General features: G+C 50.7%; 2 protein-coding genes across 2 annotated transcripts in view; one reads left to right on the plus strand and one right to left on the minus strand.

Moving 5' to 3' along the window:
• Positions 1-17,615, plus strand: part of ACAD10 (acyl-CoA dehydrogenase family member 10) — a 259,705-nt gene that overhangs the window by 184,817 nt on the left and 57,273 nt on the right. The window lies entirely within an intron of this gene.
• Positions 7,535-17,615, minus strand: part of BRAP (BRCA1 associated protein) — a 34,741-nt gene continuing 24,660 nt past the window's right edge. The window contains exons 11-12 of the mRNA XM_055146613.1: positions 13,541-13,644; positions 7,535-9,917 (exon numbers count right to left, since the gene is read on the minus strand). Of these exons, the coding sequence (XP_055002588.1) occupies positions 9,554-9,917; positions 13,541-13,644 (468 nt within the window). The 3' untranslated portion in view covers positions 7,535-9,553. The remainder of the gene's footprint in view (positions 9,918-13,540; positions 13,645-17,615) is intronic.

Raw genomic sequence — 17,615 nt, forward strand, 5'->3', positions numbered from 1 at the left:
ACACACCAAAAACCCAACTGAGTGAATGAGGTCGGGGGGTAGCAATGAGTTCTCGGGAGAGAATAAAATCAAGAAATGATTTGAAGAAGCTACTCTGCCAACGTGGGAATGATGGATGCATGAAAAGTTTGACTATCCGTATTGTAAATCCGTGATAGTTCAATAAAATGGTTTAAATAAGTGATCACTCTGTCACGAGCCCTAAAGCAGCCAAAGAGCATTGAGGCCAGACCCATTTTGTGGATGCAGAAACTGAGGCTCCAGAAGGTTCTAGCTGGGACTTAGCAGGAGAGACGCTCCAGCAGGAACAAAGGGTTGTGATAAGACCAGAACGGTGAACCCCCAAAAGTTCGAAGCTCTTCCTCTTGACAACATAGGACTCTTACCTACTCTTGACCCACATGGGGGAAGTTTGGGAGAAAACGTATGAAATCACTGTGCAAAGGCAGGGGTCTTCCCTATTCTGGGGGTGGGTCCCCTGCCTTTCACTCTCGGCTTGCTCCCCTCAGGAGAAGCCCATGTTCTCTCTTTCCTTCCTCAGAATCTCTGAATCCGCTTCAGAGATCCGCTTCCTTCGACGAGTCTGTTCTGTGAAGGAAAGGGACATTCCTGGGAAATGTGGATAGAAACTAGGACTGATTTTTCCTTTCCTGCTGAGGAATTCCTTATTCCAGCCTAAGTCTCCTGGGCCCCGAGGAATCAAGTGGCAGGTGTCATTTCCCACACCTGCAGAACAAGTGGGACTCAGCTCAGCAACTGCCCCCAGGAGCTGAGGAGCCTTTGGCTCTGTGCCGAGCAGACTCATCACTCCCCAGTTCTGGAGGTGAGGAGAGAGGCAGCAGCCGACACCCCTCTGGAAGCTGCCACTTCTTCCACTTCACAAGTCTCCTGAGTCACCTGCAACTTGGAGTAACACTGAAGGGGCTGGGAGATGACTCAGGTGTTAAGGCATGAGCACAACCCTTAGTTCGAACCCCAGCACTGCCAGAAGTGACCCCTAGAAAAACAATACTGAGGACGTTAGCACTGTCGCACTGTCGTCCTGTTGTTCATCGCTTTGCTTGAGCAGGCACCAGTAACGTGTCCATTGTAAGATTGTTCTGACTGTTTTTGGCACATTGAATACACCACAGGGAGCTTGCCAGGCTCTGCCGTGCGGGCGGATTACACTCGATAGCTTGTCAGGCTCTCCAAGAGGGATGGAGGAATCAAACCCGGGTCGGCTGCGTGCAAGGCAAACGCCCCCTACCCCTTGTGCTATCACTCCAGTCCACTGGGGACATTGGTGGTGGAAGATGTGCACTGGTGGAGGGATGGGTGTTCTATCATTGTATGACTGAAACTCAAACATGAAAGCTTTATGACTGTATCTCACGGTGATTCAATAAAAAAATTTTAAAAAAAGAAAAGAAAAACAAGACTATCTGGAGACTGGAGAGATATTATAGTGAGTACGACTTTTGCCTGGCACATGGCCGAGCCTTAAAACCCTTAATGCCCCCGGAACCCTGCCAGGAGTGATCCCTGAACACGTCAAGTGCGGTCTCCAAACAAACCCAAAAACCCTGAACTAAAACAAAGTTAACCCTCAAGCAGAAAAAAAGTTTTCTTAGGCTAGAGCTGTGGCAAGCCATAGCAATTATGGGGGAGGGGACCTGGGGTTCAGTTTCATGGTCTGATCACACAAAACTCCACCTGCACCCAGTATTTGTCCCACAAAAGCAGGGACACAGTGAGAAGAATAAAGTCTGGTTTTGAGGAGGCTGGAGTGATAGCGCAGCGGGTAGGGTGTTTGCTTTGCACACAGCCAACCCGGGTTCGATTCCTACACCCTTTTCGGAGAGCCCGGCAAGCTACCAAGAGTATCCCACCTGCACGGCAGAGACTGGCAAACTAACCGTGGCGTATTCGAGATGCCAAAAACAGTAACAACGAGTCTCACAATGGAGACGTTACTGGTGCCTACTCGAGCAAATTGATGAGCAACTGGACGACAGTGATACAGTGAATGAGGAGTTCACACTTAAGGAAAGAGACAGGGAAAAATACACATGCAGACAGAGAAAAATGATTATGAACCCACATGCTAAGGCTGGAGTGATAGCACAGCGGGGAGGGCATTTGCCTTGCACGCGGCCAACCCGGGTTCGATTCCCAGCATCCCATATGGTCCCCTGAGCACTGCCACGGGTAATTCCTGAGTGCAGAGCCAGGAGTAACCCCTGTGCATCACCAGGTGTGACCCAAAAAGCAAAACAAATGAACAAACAAACAAACCCACATGCTAGAAAAGGCAGAGAAAAGGAACTGGGTGGGGGCAAATGGGGAGACACTTACTTAGTCGGGAGGGGGACTCACCAAAGAGAGGATCAAAAAAGTCAAGACCCTGGGGTTGGAACAGTAGAACAGCCGGGACAGCGTCTGCCTTGCATGAGGCCGACCCAAGTTCGATCCCCAGCATCCCACCTGGTCCCCCGAGCACTGTCAGGAATAATTCCTGAGCGCAGAGCCAGGAGTAAACCTGAGCATCGCTGGATGTGACCCAAAAGCCAAAAAAAAAAAAAAAAGTCAAGAGTCTGGGCTGGAGAGCAGCTCAACGGGCTAAGTGCACGGTCTGCAGGCAAGAGGTGAGGGTTTGAACACTGACACTGTCTAGTCTCCTGAGCACGAAGCGAGGAGTAGCCCCTGGCCACGATCAGGTGTGGTTCAAGAGCCAAAGTCAAAAGAAACACTAAAGGGGCAGCAAGGGGCAAGCGCTGGCACGCCGACGCCCACCCTGTCCACCTGCCAATTAACACTGCCCAGAAATGCCCCCATGCAGTTCATAAAATATTTTGTTTCAGGATTTTTCTCTCTCATTTACGCTGTAATAAATTGAAGCCACAAATTAAGCCGATCCCTGCAGACCCTCCCGTTTCCAGTTAGGCTGTTTATGCGTGCTTCACGGGGCCTCTGGGGGCAGTTACCGTGTCCATGCTCTCAGAGAAAGGGCTCCGCAGAGTCTAGATAATTTTGTTCCAGAGGCAACTTTTCCAGCTGGGGAACCCCTCCGCGTCCATGAAGCTCTGTCCTGGAACAGCTGGGTGGGGAGCTCCCAGCGTTGAGGTCTGGGCCCCCCGGCCCGGGGACGAGAAGAGGCTCGTGAACCCCAAGCCGGCCCTTGGGGTGTCAAAACACCAGTGTTGTTTTCTTCCCCCTTCCTCTGCTTGGGCTCTGCTGACCAGGAGAGAGGACAGGGAGAAGCTGGAAGCTTCCAGAACAGGAGGAGCTGCTCTCTTTGCGTGTCTCCAATATTCTGTTGCTTTCTTTCCCACAAACCAGATCTGGGGGGCTGGAGCAATAGCACAGCGAGTAGGGCGCTTGCCTTGCACGTGGCCGACCCAGGCTGACCCAGGTTTGAATCCCAGCATCCCATATGGTCCCCTGAGCACTGCCAGGGGTGATTCCTGAGTGTAGAACCAGGAGTAACTCCTGTGCATCGCTGGGTGTGACCCAAAAAGCAAAAAAAAAAAACAAAAAACAGATCTGGGAGCTGTGTCCTCCCGTCCCCAGCAGAGGTGGGGAGCCTGGATTTGGGGGTCACAAAGCTGAGGCCGATGACCTATAACCACCCCAGCCCCCAACCACATCTTTCCTGTCTTCCACTGGCTTCCGCTGACTCTACTTTCTTTTTTCTTTTTTTTTTTTCTCTTTTTGGGTCACACCCGGCGATGCTAAGGGGTTCCTCCTGGCTCTGCACACAGGAATCACTCCTGGCGGTGCTCAGGGGGACCCTATGGGATGCTGGGGACTGAACCCGGGTCGGCCGAGTGCAAGGCAAACGCCCTCCCCACTGTGCTATGACTCCAGCCCCCCTGACTCTACTCTCCTCCCAGGCCGGCGCTGCTGCTGGTTGTGCTTGTGGGACCTGGGGTGTGAGTGGCTGTGGGGTGCCGGCCTCGCGAGAGCAGGCTTGCTTCAGCACTGCACCTCGGCCGTGGCTCCTGCAGCTCCCGGGCTGGGAGTCAAGTGGGAGGAGGATGTCCTTCTAGATGTTTCCTCCTCCGCAGGCTCGCACAAGCTGCCAGTAATCCAATCAGTCTTGTTCAGCCTCAGTGACCTCCCTCCCCACAAGACTGTTATCTCAGGAGGGGAAAAGAAAACTTTTTAGAACCATTCGCCAAAAGGCAGCACCGTGCGCTTCTGCCGGCCCACAGAGGAGAGGGGTGAGGGGTGGGGGGGTTCTGTGTCTCTGGTGCTAAAAAGCCACAGGACACTTGTTTTGACGAGGGTGAAGGGCCAAGGAGCGGCGGGGGAGGAGAAGCCGGCAGTTAGGAAGAGAGGAGGAGGAGAGAGCCTTCGCCTTGCTCCGGCCAAGCAGCGCCAGGAATCCGGCCAAGGAGAAAGCGCTGGGCTGGCAGCAGGGAGCGAGCCTGCACGGACTTTCAGGAAAGATTCTGGGCCGCAGCTTGGGGCCTCCTCCACCGGGCCAGGAAACCTTCTGGCAGAGCCCCCGGCCCAAGCGTGTTCCCACATAATTGGAGTCAAATGTGGGGGGGGAGGGTGGCCAGGAGGCCCCCGAGCCTTCTGGCTCCAGAGTCCCCGCGCTGTGCAGTTGGCGCTGGTTGGGATCCCCGCCAGCTGGTGCTGCTGCTCTCAGCGTGGAAACACGAGGAAGCCGTTTTCCTGAGGCGTGCATTTTGGGAAGAGGATTTTCATCCCCCCCCCGCCCCCCAAAGACAGGTGGGGTGGGGACAGGGGGGGATCGTGACGTGGCCCTTCTACTGCTGTCCTCTTGGCAAGCCCTCTGGGGCTCCGAGTTTCTGCACGGACGTAAAGCAATCCGTCCCAACATGTGAGCGGAAGGCTTCCGGGAGACTGCCCCTGGGAGGTGGCACTCAGGGACCCCCTGGTGTGGTGTGAGACGTCACAATTTGTTGGCTTCCTGTCGAAGTGTAGCCGAGAGAGGGCTCTGTCGCATCCCTCCTAAGTTTCCATTTCTTCTTCGAGTCTAGGTCTTTCCCTGGGATCTCTTCTCGGTTAGCACCGAAGTCACTTGGTGCAAAGCACCATGTGAATGATGTAAAGACAGGCACGTTTCTTTTCTTTTTTGCTTTTTAGGTCACACCCGGCGATGCACAGGGGTTACTCCTGGCTCTGCACTCAGGTATTACCTATGGTGGTGCTCAGGGAACCATATGGGATGCTGGGAATCGAACCCGGGTCGGCCGTGTGCAAGGCAAACGCCCTACCTGCTGTGCTATCGCTCCAGCCCCAAGACAGACAAGTTTCTGAAGTGGTGGCGACACCTCCTTCGTTTTAGGACACTGGGCTCCTGTCAGCCTGTGGGGAAGGCCCCAACGGTTGGCCTCTAGCAGGGCCCCAAAGCCGGGATAGAGGATTTCTAATTAGGAATGGATGCCGCTGGACCGATCAGTGGGAACTTCTAAACAAAGGGACAAACAGCCAAGGCCATGTGGCCTGGGACCCACTGCCTGGGGAGACAGGTCGGAAGAGTCTGGTTCTTCCCCACTGACGGCGGTGCTATGGGTTCCCCCCACCTTGGCAGAAACACGGGCCCCTCATCAGGCCGAGCCTGAGAATCATAAACCTCTGACCGCCCCCACGCCGGGCAAAGGTCTCTGCTTTTATTTCGAGAAACTGGATGTGGAAGGAGTTTTGGGCCAGGGGATTGAGAACACGGTCTGGGGGAAAAAAAAAAAAGCAAAGCTGCTTTTGTTCTCTCACTGTGCTTGATAATTAACCTCAGAGTAACAAATGTTCTCCGCACCAGTGCCGCTCCGTGCCAGCACCCAAACCACATTTTCCAGATGATTCCAGTGAGAAGTTTCGACCCTGAGTGATTCCGCATTGAGGCCCCAAAGACCACAGTCATCTTGTATAAAACAACAGATTGTTCATCTCTGCCTGGCCTTCTTAATGCGGCAAGAATGCCAAATCCAGATTTAGAGCCAACGGCAGGGCCACTTTCCTGCTCCCCCCAGCTTCCAGTGAGAGACTGGCTGCTTCTGGTGCATAAGAGCACGCGAGCGGGAAGGATTCTGAAATAGTTCTGGCTTCTGAAAGGACAACTTTCAAAAGGAGTGTCTGTTAGAACTGGCTTTTCTAAGTGAGCATTTTTCCGGGGGTGTGTGTGAGTTTCAGGGATAAAAGATCAAGTTATCAGGGAGAGGGAAATGGTTTCCATTAGGACCAGCAGTGGATTCCCATTACAAAGGAGCTAAGGATGGCATTCGCCGGGAATAATCGGATAATCAGCCTGAACCTGGGGCCGGAGTGATAGCACAGCAGGTAAAGCGCTGGCCTTGCATGTGGCTGACCTGGGTTCGATCCCTGGCATGCCAGATGGTCTTAAGCCCTACCAGGTGTGACCCCTGAGCACCCTGGGGTGTGCTTTCCCCACCAAAAAATACATATAGCCCACAACACCCCTTCACTCGGTCACCCAGGGGAGAAAGAAGCCTTATGTAATTTCCCTGGTTCCCCCAACACCCCCGATGCAAACACAGTGCGGAATTTAGGGGCAAACACTCCTCACTAGATGGGGGGAGACACTGGCCTTCGGAGTAAGGCCTACGGGAGTCTGTGCCCCCTACCTCACTGCTTTCTGGGATTTCCAGTTTAACTTTTAGAAACCCCATGATTCGGCCACCGGGCAGCGATGCCACGACTCCTGTTTCCGGCATTCCCACGGGCCAGGGAGCGCGAATGGCTCCCTCTGGTCTCGTAAGGTGGTGGCGAAGTCACCGGGGAATCTGGGAAGTCACCGAATACAGTGGAGGAGTAGGAGCCAGTACTGAAGACTCCGCTGCTGAGGCCCGATGAGGCAGAACCACTGTCACCAAGCTGATTCCGCTTGATCTTGGAGAAAATAGCTTTCCTCAAATGCTGCGGAGGGTGCGTTCACCTTTCATCTAAGCCCATGGACGCCATCCCAGAAGCCAAAATTTGCCACCAGCCTCAGCAACATGGCATGGTGCTTAGTCGCCAAGTCTGCTGAGGGTATGTGTAGCTCGTGTTTCCCCCTGGAACGAGGAGAGGCGGCTCCAAGTAGTGACAGAAGGGTGTTCGTTTGCCATTCTCCAGATTCTCCCGGTCCCCGGGCTGGCCGCTTCAGCGGCTTCTCTGCCCTCTCGCCGGCCTTCACGGAGAAGTGGGGCAGGGCGTGCACTGGTGCTTTGTACTACCCGGTGTATCCTGACAATTTCCACTCGTGACAGTTTCCAAAAATAAAGCAGTCTCAGCTTGGTGGAGGGCCTGGAAAAAAGCCTCAGGTTTGCTTTGAGTTTGCAAAAGAGACGCGTGTGTTTGGTGTTCGATGAACCAAAGCCTCCCAAGTCTGCTATATTTGGACTCCGCTCTTCGGAAAGAGGGAGTAGCGGGACAGAAAGACGGTCAAGCTGCTCGCGGCATCGCAGCCAGCGAGGCTGACCTGTGTGGTCGCTTCTGGCATAGAGGCCTGGGAGTATCTCGAGCCAGCCCCCCCCCCCCCAGAAAGGGTCACTCAGAGAGACACAGATTTCACACCGGGCAGTCTCATTTCAAAGTTTGGTTATTTTAATGCAATTATTGTTCAAGGTAGTGTGGGTATGTTAAGTGGTTCATTTTCAACCCCAAGAAAACACCAACAGCTTTTGTCTTATGTAATTTGGTAAAATCAAAGAGGACTCTGACCACTGAAAAAAAGGAAAACCAACATTTTCTTTAAATATCTTGGTAATTTTTTTTTTCCCCCTGTAACATTTTTTGAAACGTTCAAGTAGTTTGGAAACATCTGCCCATTTCCTCATTACCCGGCACACAGCCTTTCGGAACACTGATTCCTCCAATACTGGAAATCTGTTCTCCCCGCTGGTGGTAGGGTGGAGGTGAGCACTGAGAAATGAAGAGTGAACAAGCTTTGTAAACTACTTCTAACCTTCTTCATTAGTATGCTACAATCCACCCCAGCTTCTGCAAGGTCAGACATGCAAGACAAATACTTGGCCAAAAAAGCAAGGTTCTAACTAGTGTAAAAATAGATTTTAAAGAAAATAGAATCTCTATAGGAAAGAGAATTAGGTTATGCTTTACATTCCCACGCTTGCTTTAAGAGAGTCGGATATCCAAGTCCAAGGTGGGGGTGGGGACTTAGAGGGTTGGTCTGCCCTAGGTAAAAACTGATAATGTCCGAGCACATTCATCTTGGAAAGTGACAGGTAAGGTTCTCTGGGAGATGCCGCAGCACATCCCATAAAAAATGGATGCAGGATTATTCATCCTGTTGGTGTCCTCAACAAGAACTGTGAGACATTTAAGTAAAGGGGATGAGACCTATTCATAAGCTAAACAAGTCTGAAGAGTGACAATGTGAAAACTTTGGCTAATTATAAAGCAGAAAACCAACCCCGTCATAAACAGCCTGTCTCACTGACTTACCAGCGACCTTGTTTTGGAAGTGAAATTCCAACACAGGTCTTATGTGGATTTTGCTCAATGACTGAATATTAGAGATTGATGGGCATTCCTCATTCTAGACAAAGTACACAACCTCTTTCTGTTGGTCCACAAGCATTCTATGACTCTTTAAAAAAGGGGTTCGGTTAAGATTGTAATTTTCGAATTTAGATACAGCCTTTGGTTATATCTGGAAAGCATAACTGAAAATCTGCCTAACTCCCTCTAGCTGCAACTTGAACATGCAGCCCGATCTTTTGTAAACATTCGGAAAACACTGATCCCAGAAAATACACAGCCCGCAACCTGCCTGCTTATTCTTGCTAGATGCTAGGAAATCTACTCTTGAGATCTGAGTGTGCAAAAAACCATGAAGGTTCCTCCTTATGTTGAGGACGAAGTATGGCGTCATCAAAAACAAAACAAGGGGAGACACCAATTTTCCTGTACTGGTTCGACTCAATCTGCCCTCAGCTGTCCTTTTTTCCTGGCTGGCCGTGGAGCACAGAGAGAGGGCGGCTGGGACTGCAGGGCAGGTTTAGATAGACCCAGCCTCTTGCGACAGCATCCAGCCCATTCTTCCATTCCTGAAAGACAGGGACAGAAGATGCTGGGGAATTCTCCTAAGAGCTCAGGAGCTGGCGGGAACCTCTCTTTAAAGCAGCCGCAGTGACTTCAGGAAGATTTGGTGCTTTAGTGCGAGGTAATGTTGCCTTTGAGGTCACACACACACACACACACACACACACACACACACACAAAAGAAAGTCTTAATCTGACCCCAGAACTAATGTTAAATGTACAACTCAATAAATACAATGAAGAAACGCACAGCAGAGTTGGGGCATCTATCAGGGAGGAAGGCGAAATGGGCAAGCGAATATCTGAGGCCGGTGAGGCCTTCGAGACACCCTGCAGCAAACCGTCCGTTTCCATCAGCTCCTACTCGGCCGCCCTCACCCTCGCTGTGCCACTCGCCAGCAAATCAAAGACCCGAACAACCGCGGCTCGATGCTCACGTGTACTTTTGAGGGCCCACCCTCACATGTCGCTGGAGGCCCCAACACAGCTGGTGGTGCCAAGGACAGAGTGTCCGGGCTGCGGGCTGCTCGGAGGGTCACTTGCCCCGCTTGCTGCGGCCCTTCCTGGAGGGCAGCTTCCCGCTGCTCCCCGAGGCGGGGGCGCTGGGGGCCGAGGCCATGGCGATGTTGATCTGTCCCTCCTGGATCTCCTGCCGGGTCTCGGCGGGCAGGTGGTTGATCTTCTGCTGCGCCTCCAGGTAGAACATGACGTCGCGCAGCTGCTCCTGGATCTCGGTGATCTGCAGGTCCTTCTGGTCGCAGGTTTCCTTCAGCACCCGCTCCTCCTCCTTCAGCTGGTTCTGCAGGAGGACCTGGTTGGCGCGCAAACACTTGTTCATTTCCTGCTCCTCCTTGAGCTCTGTCGTGAGCTTGGCCACTTTCGTGTTTAGCTGCGTGCACCTGTTGTCAGACAAAGGCAAGAGCGTGTTTTAAGACGTGCTGACAGAGACAGAGAGAGAAGGAAAAGCGTCTGCCGTAGAGGCAGGCAGGGGGTGGGGGCTGGGGGTTGATGGGAGGGAACTGGGACACTGGTAGAGGGACGGGTGTTGGAACACTGTATGACTGAAACCCAGTCATGAACAGCTTTGCACAGGTCTATCTCACAGTGATTCAATCAAGAAAGTAAAATTGAACAAAAATGAACATTAAAAATAAAATGTGCTGACCATTTCCTTTCTGCTCGGGGAGTGAACAGAGGGGGGCCTGACCGCCGGATTTGCTTAGGGGGACGGCCACCATTGCAAATAGCTACACAAAGCTAGAATTTTGCTCTAGTTAACACAAGCGCACATTCAAGACCAGAACGTTTCAGTAGCAGAACTGCTGTTATTCATGCCAAAATGCTAATGCCTCTGTGCTCTGCAGTCACTGGTTTAAGCAGGGGGGGCTTAGAGATGACAGCCATGATAAAGAAGTTATGAGGCAAAGTGACATTCTTGGAGAGTCAAGTGTTCTGACCTCACTGCATTTGCTGGAGAAGGATTTAAGAATAGGGAGTGCCCCATTCTTGATGCTCAAGCTTACTCACAAGTAAAGAATTATAAACTGAAACGCCGTTTGAGACACCAGTTTTGCATATCAGAATGCCAAACACTCCATAAATGTGGAAAAAGGGGCACTCCCTCACAGTGGCACTGCACGGGAACTGCCACAAACCCTTTGGAAGTCAACTCAACAATATCTATGGGAAAACGGATTCCATAAGCCTTTGGACACAACTACTTTATTTCCAGGAATGGCTCCTATCCAACAGGTTTAGCCAAGAGTGAACTGAACATAGCACCGAAGCTCACCTCAGTACTATTAATAGACAATTTAGACGTTCCTTAATAGGGAACTGGCTAAAATTATTTGGAGGTCTTCATACTATGAGTAGCACATAGCCACCACAAATATCAGGCATGCGAGTACAAACAAAGGTGTTAAACAATACTTTTACCAGTATGATAACTTCTATTTTAAATTTTATTTGGTTTGGGGGCTGGACTTGGTAGTGCTCAGGGCTCACTCCTGGCAGGGCTCGGCGGGGGAGCACACGGGGTGCTGGGGATTAACGGCAGGTCGGCCGCATGCAAGGTAAATACCCACTGTACTGCCTAGTCTCAGCCAGCCCCAATCTGTAATTCCTTAATATAGTTCAATTTATTAGGGTACTGAGAGCATAGATTTTGTTTTTCTTTGTGGGTACTAGGCTTCACACATACAAAACATGTGCTGTACAAGCTACACCCCCCAGTGAATTCTATTAGTATTTTCAACAGTTAAAAATAAAAATCTTACGGGGCTGGAGTGATAGCACAGCGGGTAGGGTGTCTGCCTTGCACGCGGCCGACCCGGGTTCGAATCCCAGCATCCCATATGGTCCCCTGAGCACCGCCAGGGGTGATTCCTGAGTGCATGAGCCAGGAGTGACCCCTGTGCATTGCTGGGTGTGACCCAAAAAGCAAAAAAAAATCTCAGTTCACTTCTGCTTATGGTAATAAAAAGTTTTAGCAATGGTACTGACAGTTAATGACACTACTGACTTTCATACTTAAAAATAGTCACGGGGCAGGAGAGAGGGTTCAAGTGGGCAAGCAGTCGCCCTGCCTGGTCTGATCCCCGGCACCCACATCCGGTGCCCCGAGCAACCCCAGCGCTAATTCCTGCGCACACAGCCAGAAACAGCCCGAGCTCCGCTGCGGGTAGCCACCCCCTCCCTCAAAAAAGTCAAACGGGGGCCTGGGAGAGAGTACGGGGTGAAGGTGCTTGCCCCGCAAGGGGCTGACCCTGCTTTGATCTCTGGCATCGCATCTGGTCCTCCAACACCACCGAGACTGACCTCTGCGCAGGGCCAGGAGGAGCCCCTGAGCATTGCTGGGAGTGGCTCCAAGAACCTTCTCAACTGGCAAAAAGGTCAAATTTTATGTTTTTGGATTTTACTGCCAAATATCTAAAACATTATTTAAAAAAAAAATCTACATTTTGACAATGGGGAAAATGGGTAATAAATATACGGGCATTTTTTTTGCATGATTTTTACAACCTTTCAGTAACTCCAAAATTTAGGGCAAGAAAGGTGCTTTCTTATACTTTTCTTTCTTTCTATTTTGTGGGGGAGGGTTTTGGCTCACACCCAGTGGTGCTCAGAGAACCATTAAGTAGTGCCAGGGCTTATTAAACCTGCTGTTCCCACACACAACACACAAAGTATGTGGTAAGCCTATTGAGCTATGTCTCTACTCCATAAAAGCTTTCTTTAAAAACAAAACAAAAATTAAGGTCCCAGGCCCTCATACTCCCCAGGCCCTCACATGTGAGACACTACTGAACTATAGGCCTGAAACTAAAAGTCCTTTTATTCGGTTTGGTTTGGTTTGGTTTGGTTGGGCTATACCTGGCAATGCTCAGAGGACCATATGGGATGCCAGGGACCAAATCCGGGTCAGCAGCATGCAAGGCAAATGCCTTCCCTACTGTACTATCTCTCTGGCCTCTAGAAATGCTTTTGGATTTTTATTAGGGGAATGGATAATTATTCCCTTAAATTGGCTTCAGATCTATTTGTGTGGAAAAAAACCCAAAAAACCACTCATCGGGGATGGAGAGCTAATAGCGCGGGTAAGACACTCGGCCTTTCGTGCAGCTGAGCAGGGTCTGAGCTCTGGCACTACAGGCACTGAGGTCAGCCTGCTGTGGCCAAGGCATCCCACACAGTGCTCCCCCTCAATCCAATTATTTTTGCAGGTATAACTTAAACTGGAAAGCCAGTTCTCGCTAGGAGCATCTGTCTCCCGAAATAACAAGGTCCTGCACGTTCCTGACACACAGGCCGTGGGATTTGGCTTCATCTTCAGCACCCCCGGCTCCCGCTGCTCCCCTCTACTATATGCCACCCTGGGCTTCGGCGCAGCAGTCCCCAGCCTCCAGGCCTCAGCCCCTGGGAACTCAAGACACTGCTTTCTACACCCCCAAATGGCTGGTCCTGGGTGGCAGCGCAGGCTCAAAGGGATCGAGCAGGTGTTTTGTAGGCAGGAGACCTGGGTTTGAGCCCTGGTACCACACAGTGCTCCCAGTACTGCAGGGAGTGTGACTCCTGAGCACCGAATCAAAAAGATAAACTGAATCCCACCAGAGGGGGCCAGAGTAGTGCAGGAATCCGCGCTGTATTCCACATGGCAGCCCTCGGCTCGGAGATACTAGATTTGAGTTTTCGTTTGTTTGGGGGCCACAGCCGGCTGTGCTCAGGGGCTAGTCTCAGCTCTGAGCTCAGGGATCACTCCTGGTGGGCACAGGGGACCTTGTGGGGTGCTGGGGATTGAACCTGGATGGGTTGCAACGTAAGCACGTGCCCTCCCTGCTGTATTATCACGTCTGGTGGCCCGGAGACACCAGCTTCTTAATAAACAGGAAGTTACAGCAAGTTTGCTCCTGCGAGAGCCCCCTGAAAATAGGAGCGTTTTCAAAGGAATTAAGGAGATGACGCGGAAATTATCCATCACCATACAAAATGCTAATTAAAGAACAGACCGAATTATACCTACTTTCTTTCCATAGACTGCTTTTCTTTTAGGAGGTCGTTTAGTCTGTGCTCCAGGTTATCACATTTCTCAATTGTTTCTTTAAATTTGGTCTTCATGTTGTTTATCTGAAAAAGCAAATAGAAAAATCACTTTCATCTCATCAATTAAAAGGTGTCTGGGCTAACTTTACATTTTTTCCAACTACCTAGACATTTACTCTGCGTATCTAGACATTTACTATAATACGAAGAGACCCTTGAAAGAAAGCAAATGCCATTGACTACTTAAATACCATTAATCCTATTTCTCTGTACCAGGATCAACAAGGGATCAGGGATTGCTAAGTGTCAAGAGATACTGCTCAAAAGTCAAAAAGCATGGCAGTGGAGCAGATGGTCTGTTGAATCCAGACCAGACTTGGGTTAGTCGCACGCAAGACTTAACTCCGGTACTATCTTTCTAGCCCTCAGACTACACTATCTTAATACTTAAGGGAATTCACAAATCCTGTACTGTGTGCCAATCATCCTAGTCGAGAGCCTGTTAAGCCCAGCTGAGTAGAAACTGTATTCACACAGGTACATGTAGATCTATGAATAGCAGAATCGTGCAACTCTAGTGCTCAGTGGAAGAAGGGGAAGGAGGAAGAGTAGAAGGGATGAAAGTAAGAGACACTGAAGGTCCTGTCGATGGCCCAGTGGCAAAAAGCAATTCTGTTGTGGGCTCAAGAGACAGTATAGTGGGCTGGAGCGATAGTACAGTGGGGAGGGCGTTTGCCTCGCACATGGCCGACCTGGGTTTGATTCCCAGCATCCCACAGGGTCCCCTGAGCACCGCCAGGAGTAATTCCTGAGTGCAAAGCCAGGAGTGCATCGCTGGGTATGACACAAAGAGAAAAAAAAAGAGAGAGAGAGAGAGAGGAGAGAGAGAGACAGTAGAGTGGGTAGAACAATTGCCTTGCATGTGGCCCACCCTATATGGTGCCAGGTTTGATCCCTGGCACCATGTAGGGTGCCCTAACCGCAAAAAGGAATGACCCCTGAGTCCCAAGCAAGAAGTAAACCCTGGACACAGCGATATGTGACCTCCCTCACCAAAATAATTAACTTTAGTTCATCAAATTGGAAGAACATGCAATAAACAATGAGATTTCTAAAAGCTCCTCTAACTTTGTTTTGGGACCACACCGGTGATGCTCAGTAACTACTCATGGCTCTGCATTCAGGAATCACTCTTGGCAGGCTCGGGGAAAATGGGATTGAATCTGCATTGGTCCCTTGCAGGGCAAGCACCTTACCCTCCATACTATCGCTCCAGCCCTATTTTTAAAACCTTTCAAAAATTTTTAAATATGGAGGCTGAAGCCATAGTGCAATGGGTAGGGTGTTTGCCTTGCACACAGATAACTCAGTTTTGATCCCTGGCATCCCATAGGGTTCCCAGAGCATTGCCAGGAGTGATTCCTGAATGCAGAGCTAGGAATAACCCCTGAGCATTGCCAGGTGACCCAAAAAGCCAAAAAGGAAAAAAAAAAAGGAGAGGAAAATAAAAATTCATCTGAAGAGGGGCTGGAGCAATAGCATAGCGGGTAGGGCATTTGCCTTGCACATGGCCAACCCGGGTTTGATTCCCAGCATCCCATAGGGTCCCCCGAGCATCGCCAGGAGTAATTCCTGAGAGCAAAGCCAGGAGTAACCCCTGTGCATAGCCAGGTGTGACCCCCTCCCAAAAAAAAAAATTCATCTGAAGATTTTTTTCTCTTTAGGTTTTCTGGGACATATACCAAAAAAAAACCAAAAAGATCACTCCAGTTTTGGTGGTTTTTTTTTTTCTTTTTTTGGGAGGTCACACCAGGTAATACACAGTGGTTACTCCTGGCTCTGCACTCAGGAATTACTCCTGGCGGTGCTCAGGGGACCCTATGGGATGCTGGAAATCCAACCGGGTCAGCCGCATGCAAGGCAAACACCCTACCCGATGTGCTATCACTCCAGCCCCCAAAAAGGTCACATTGAAGCTGGTATTAAGTCCTAATAATAGCACTGCAGCACTGTCGTCCCGTTGTTCATTGTCCTGCTTGAGCGGGCACCAGTAACGTCTCCATTGTGAAACTTGTTGGTACTGTTTTTGACATATCGAATACGCCACAGGGAGCTTGCCAGGCTCTGCCGTGTGGGTAGCTTGCTGGGCTCTCTGAGAGGGATGGTGGAATCAAACCTGGGTCGGCCGTGTGCAAGGCAAACGCCCTACCCGCTGTGCTACTGCTCCAGTCGCAAGTCCTAATTAAAATTAAAAATTAAAACCTCGTTTCTCTTCATTTGTTAGGAATACCCAGAGGCTTGGGCCGGAGGGTCTGGCCTAAAATGAGAACTGGGCCCTCCCTGGTACAGCCCTAGAGGAGAAACTCAGGTCAGCATTGCCGGCACAACTGAAGGCCATCTTACAGGTGGAGATTCAGTTACTAAAATAAACATGGAAAAAAAGTAAAAAGGAAAGGTCTTTATTAAATACCGGGGGAGCCAATGGTGTCATTTTATTAACCTTGTCCCACTCCTTTCCTTTGTTTTTATTATTGATACTGTGATGACCTAGGACTGCTGAAATATTCACACATTCTCTAATATAAAGAAAGAAAGAAAGAAAGAAAGAAAGAAAGAAAGAAAGAAAGAAAGAAAGAAAGAAAGAAAGAAAGAAAGAAAGAAAGAAAGAAAGAAAGAAAGAGAGAGAGAGAGAGAGAGAGAGGTAAAGTTTAAATTTGGGGGAGGGAGAGTCCCACACCTCGTGGCTCTCAGGGATGACTCCTAGCAGTGCTCAGGAGACTAGATGCAGTGTCAGGATCCCACGTAAGGCGAGGGCCTTCCTCCTGTACTCTCTCTGGCCGTGGTGCTCACCGAGGATTATAGGGCTGGTGGTAGGGTTTGCACTCTTTTTTTTTTTTTTATTTTTGGGTCATACCCGGCAATGCACAGGGGTCACTCCTGGCTCTGCACTCAGGAATTACCCCTGGCGGTGCTCAGGGGACCATATGGGATGCTGGGAATCGAACCCGGGTCGGCCGTGTGCAAGGCAAACGCCCTACCCGCTGTGCTATCACTCCAGCCCCTGCACTCTTACCCAGAGCAGTTTACCAGGGTCACTGCAAACTCACACACCTACCTAGATAAAGCTGTGCTTTGAAAAAGAAAAATGAAGACAAAAGTTGCATTTTCTAATGGTGGTGCCTACGTGTTTTTACTTGTGCTGTTCAGTGGGTTGTGCCTTTTTCTACGGAACTATACTGCCCAGCTGTGGTGCAACCAGAAATCACGGTGGCACCAGAGAGCAGAGCTGCCAGGTTTGTGCTTGGCACCGGTGGGGCTGCAGGGATTTGACCTCGTGACCATATTCGTGCAAGGCAAACACTGACCTAAGTTCCTATGCGATTCCTCTGGCCCAGAACCTGTGAACAGCGAACTGTCCTCTGGGCTGGAGAGACAATCCGGCGAGCAGAAGGCTTACACTGCACCAAACCCCAGTATCCCCTGTGCTCCCCTGAGCATAGCTGGGAATGATTCCCAGTGCAGAGCCAGCCAGGAGTAAGCCCTAAGCATCACCAGATGTGGCAAGAAAAACCCCAAACCCCCAAAACTGTCCCTAGAAAATGGCCCCTAGAGTTCCGCTGACTGAAAGCTTCCAAGTGCTCCGTGGTTTTCAGACAGCTCAGGGCTCCTCGCACGGAAGGAAAGCCAAACAGAACCCCCGAGTTACCATATCTAAGGCGCACGCCCTCCCCACTGCACTCTCTCTCCGACCCCTTCCCTTTGCTTAGGGCTCTTCTCGCAGTCACCACGGGTCACACACTTCCACTGCGGTGTTTGCTGGAGTTTCCCTGTAGGCTGCACACACCTGGCCACGGTGCGCTCAGGATTGCAGCCTCGCTGCGTCAGATTCCCAGCAACAGTGCCCCTGGGACTACACTGGGAGTGTCTGGGATCCAACTCTTGGCATCCTGCCTGCCAGGCAGGCGTTCTCCAGCTGTCCTCAACACAGGACCCCAGGCCAACGGCCCCTTCTGTGCAGAACGTGGTGAAAATGTGAGCACCACTGCCCTAGGTCA

This window comes from Sorex araneus, chromosome 9 (assembly GCF_027595985.1).
Source record: "Sorex araneus isolate mSorAra2 chromosome 9, mSorAra2.pri, whole genome shotgun sequence".
In the NCBI taxonomy this organism is placed as follows: Eukaryota; Metazoa; Chordata; class Mammalia; order Eulipotyphla; family Soricidae; genus Sorex; species Sorex araneus.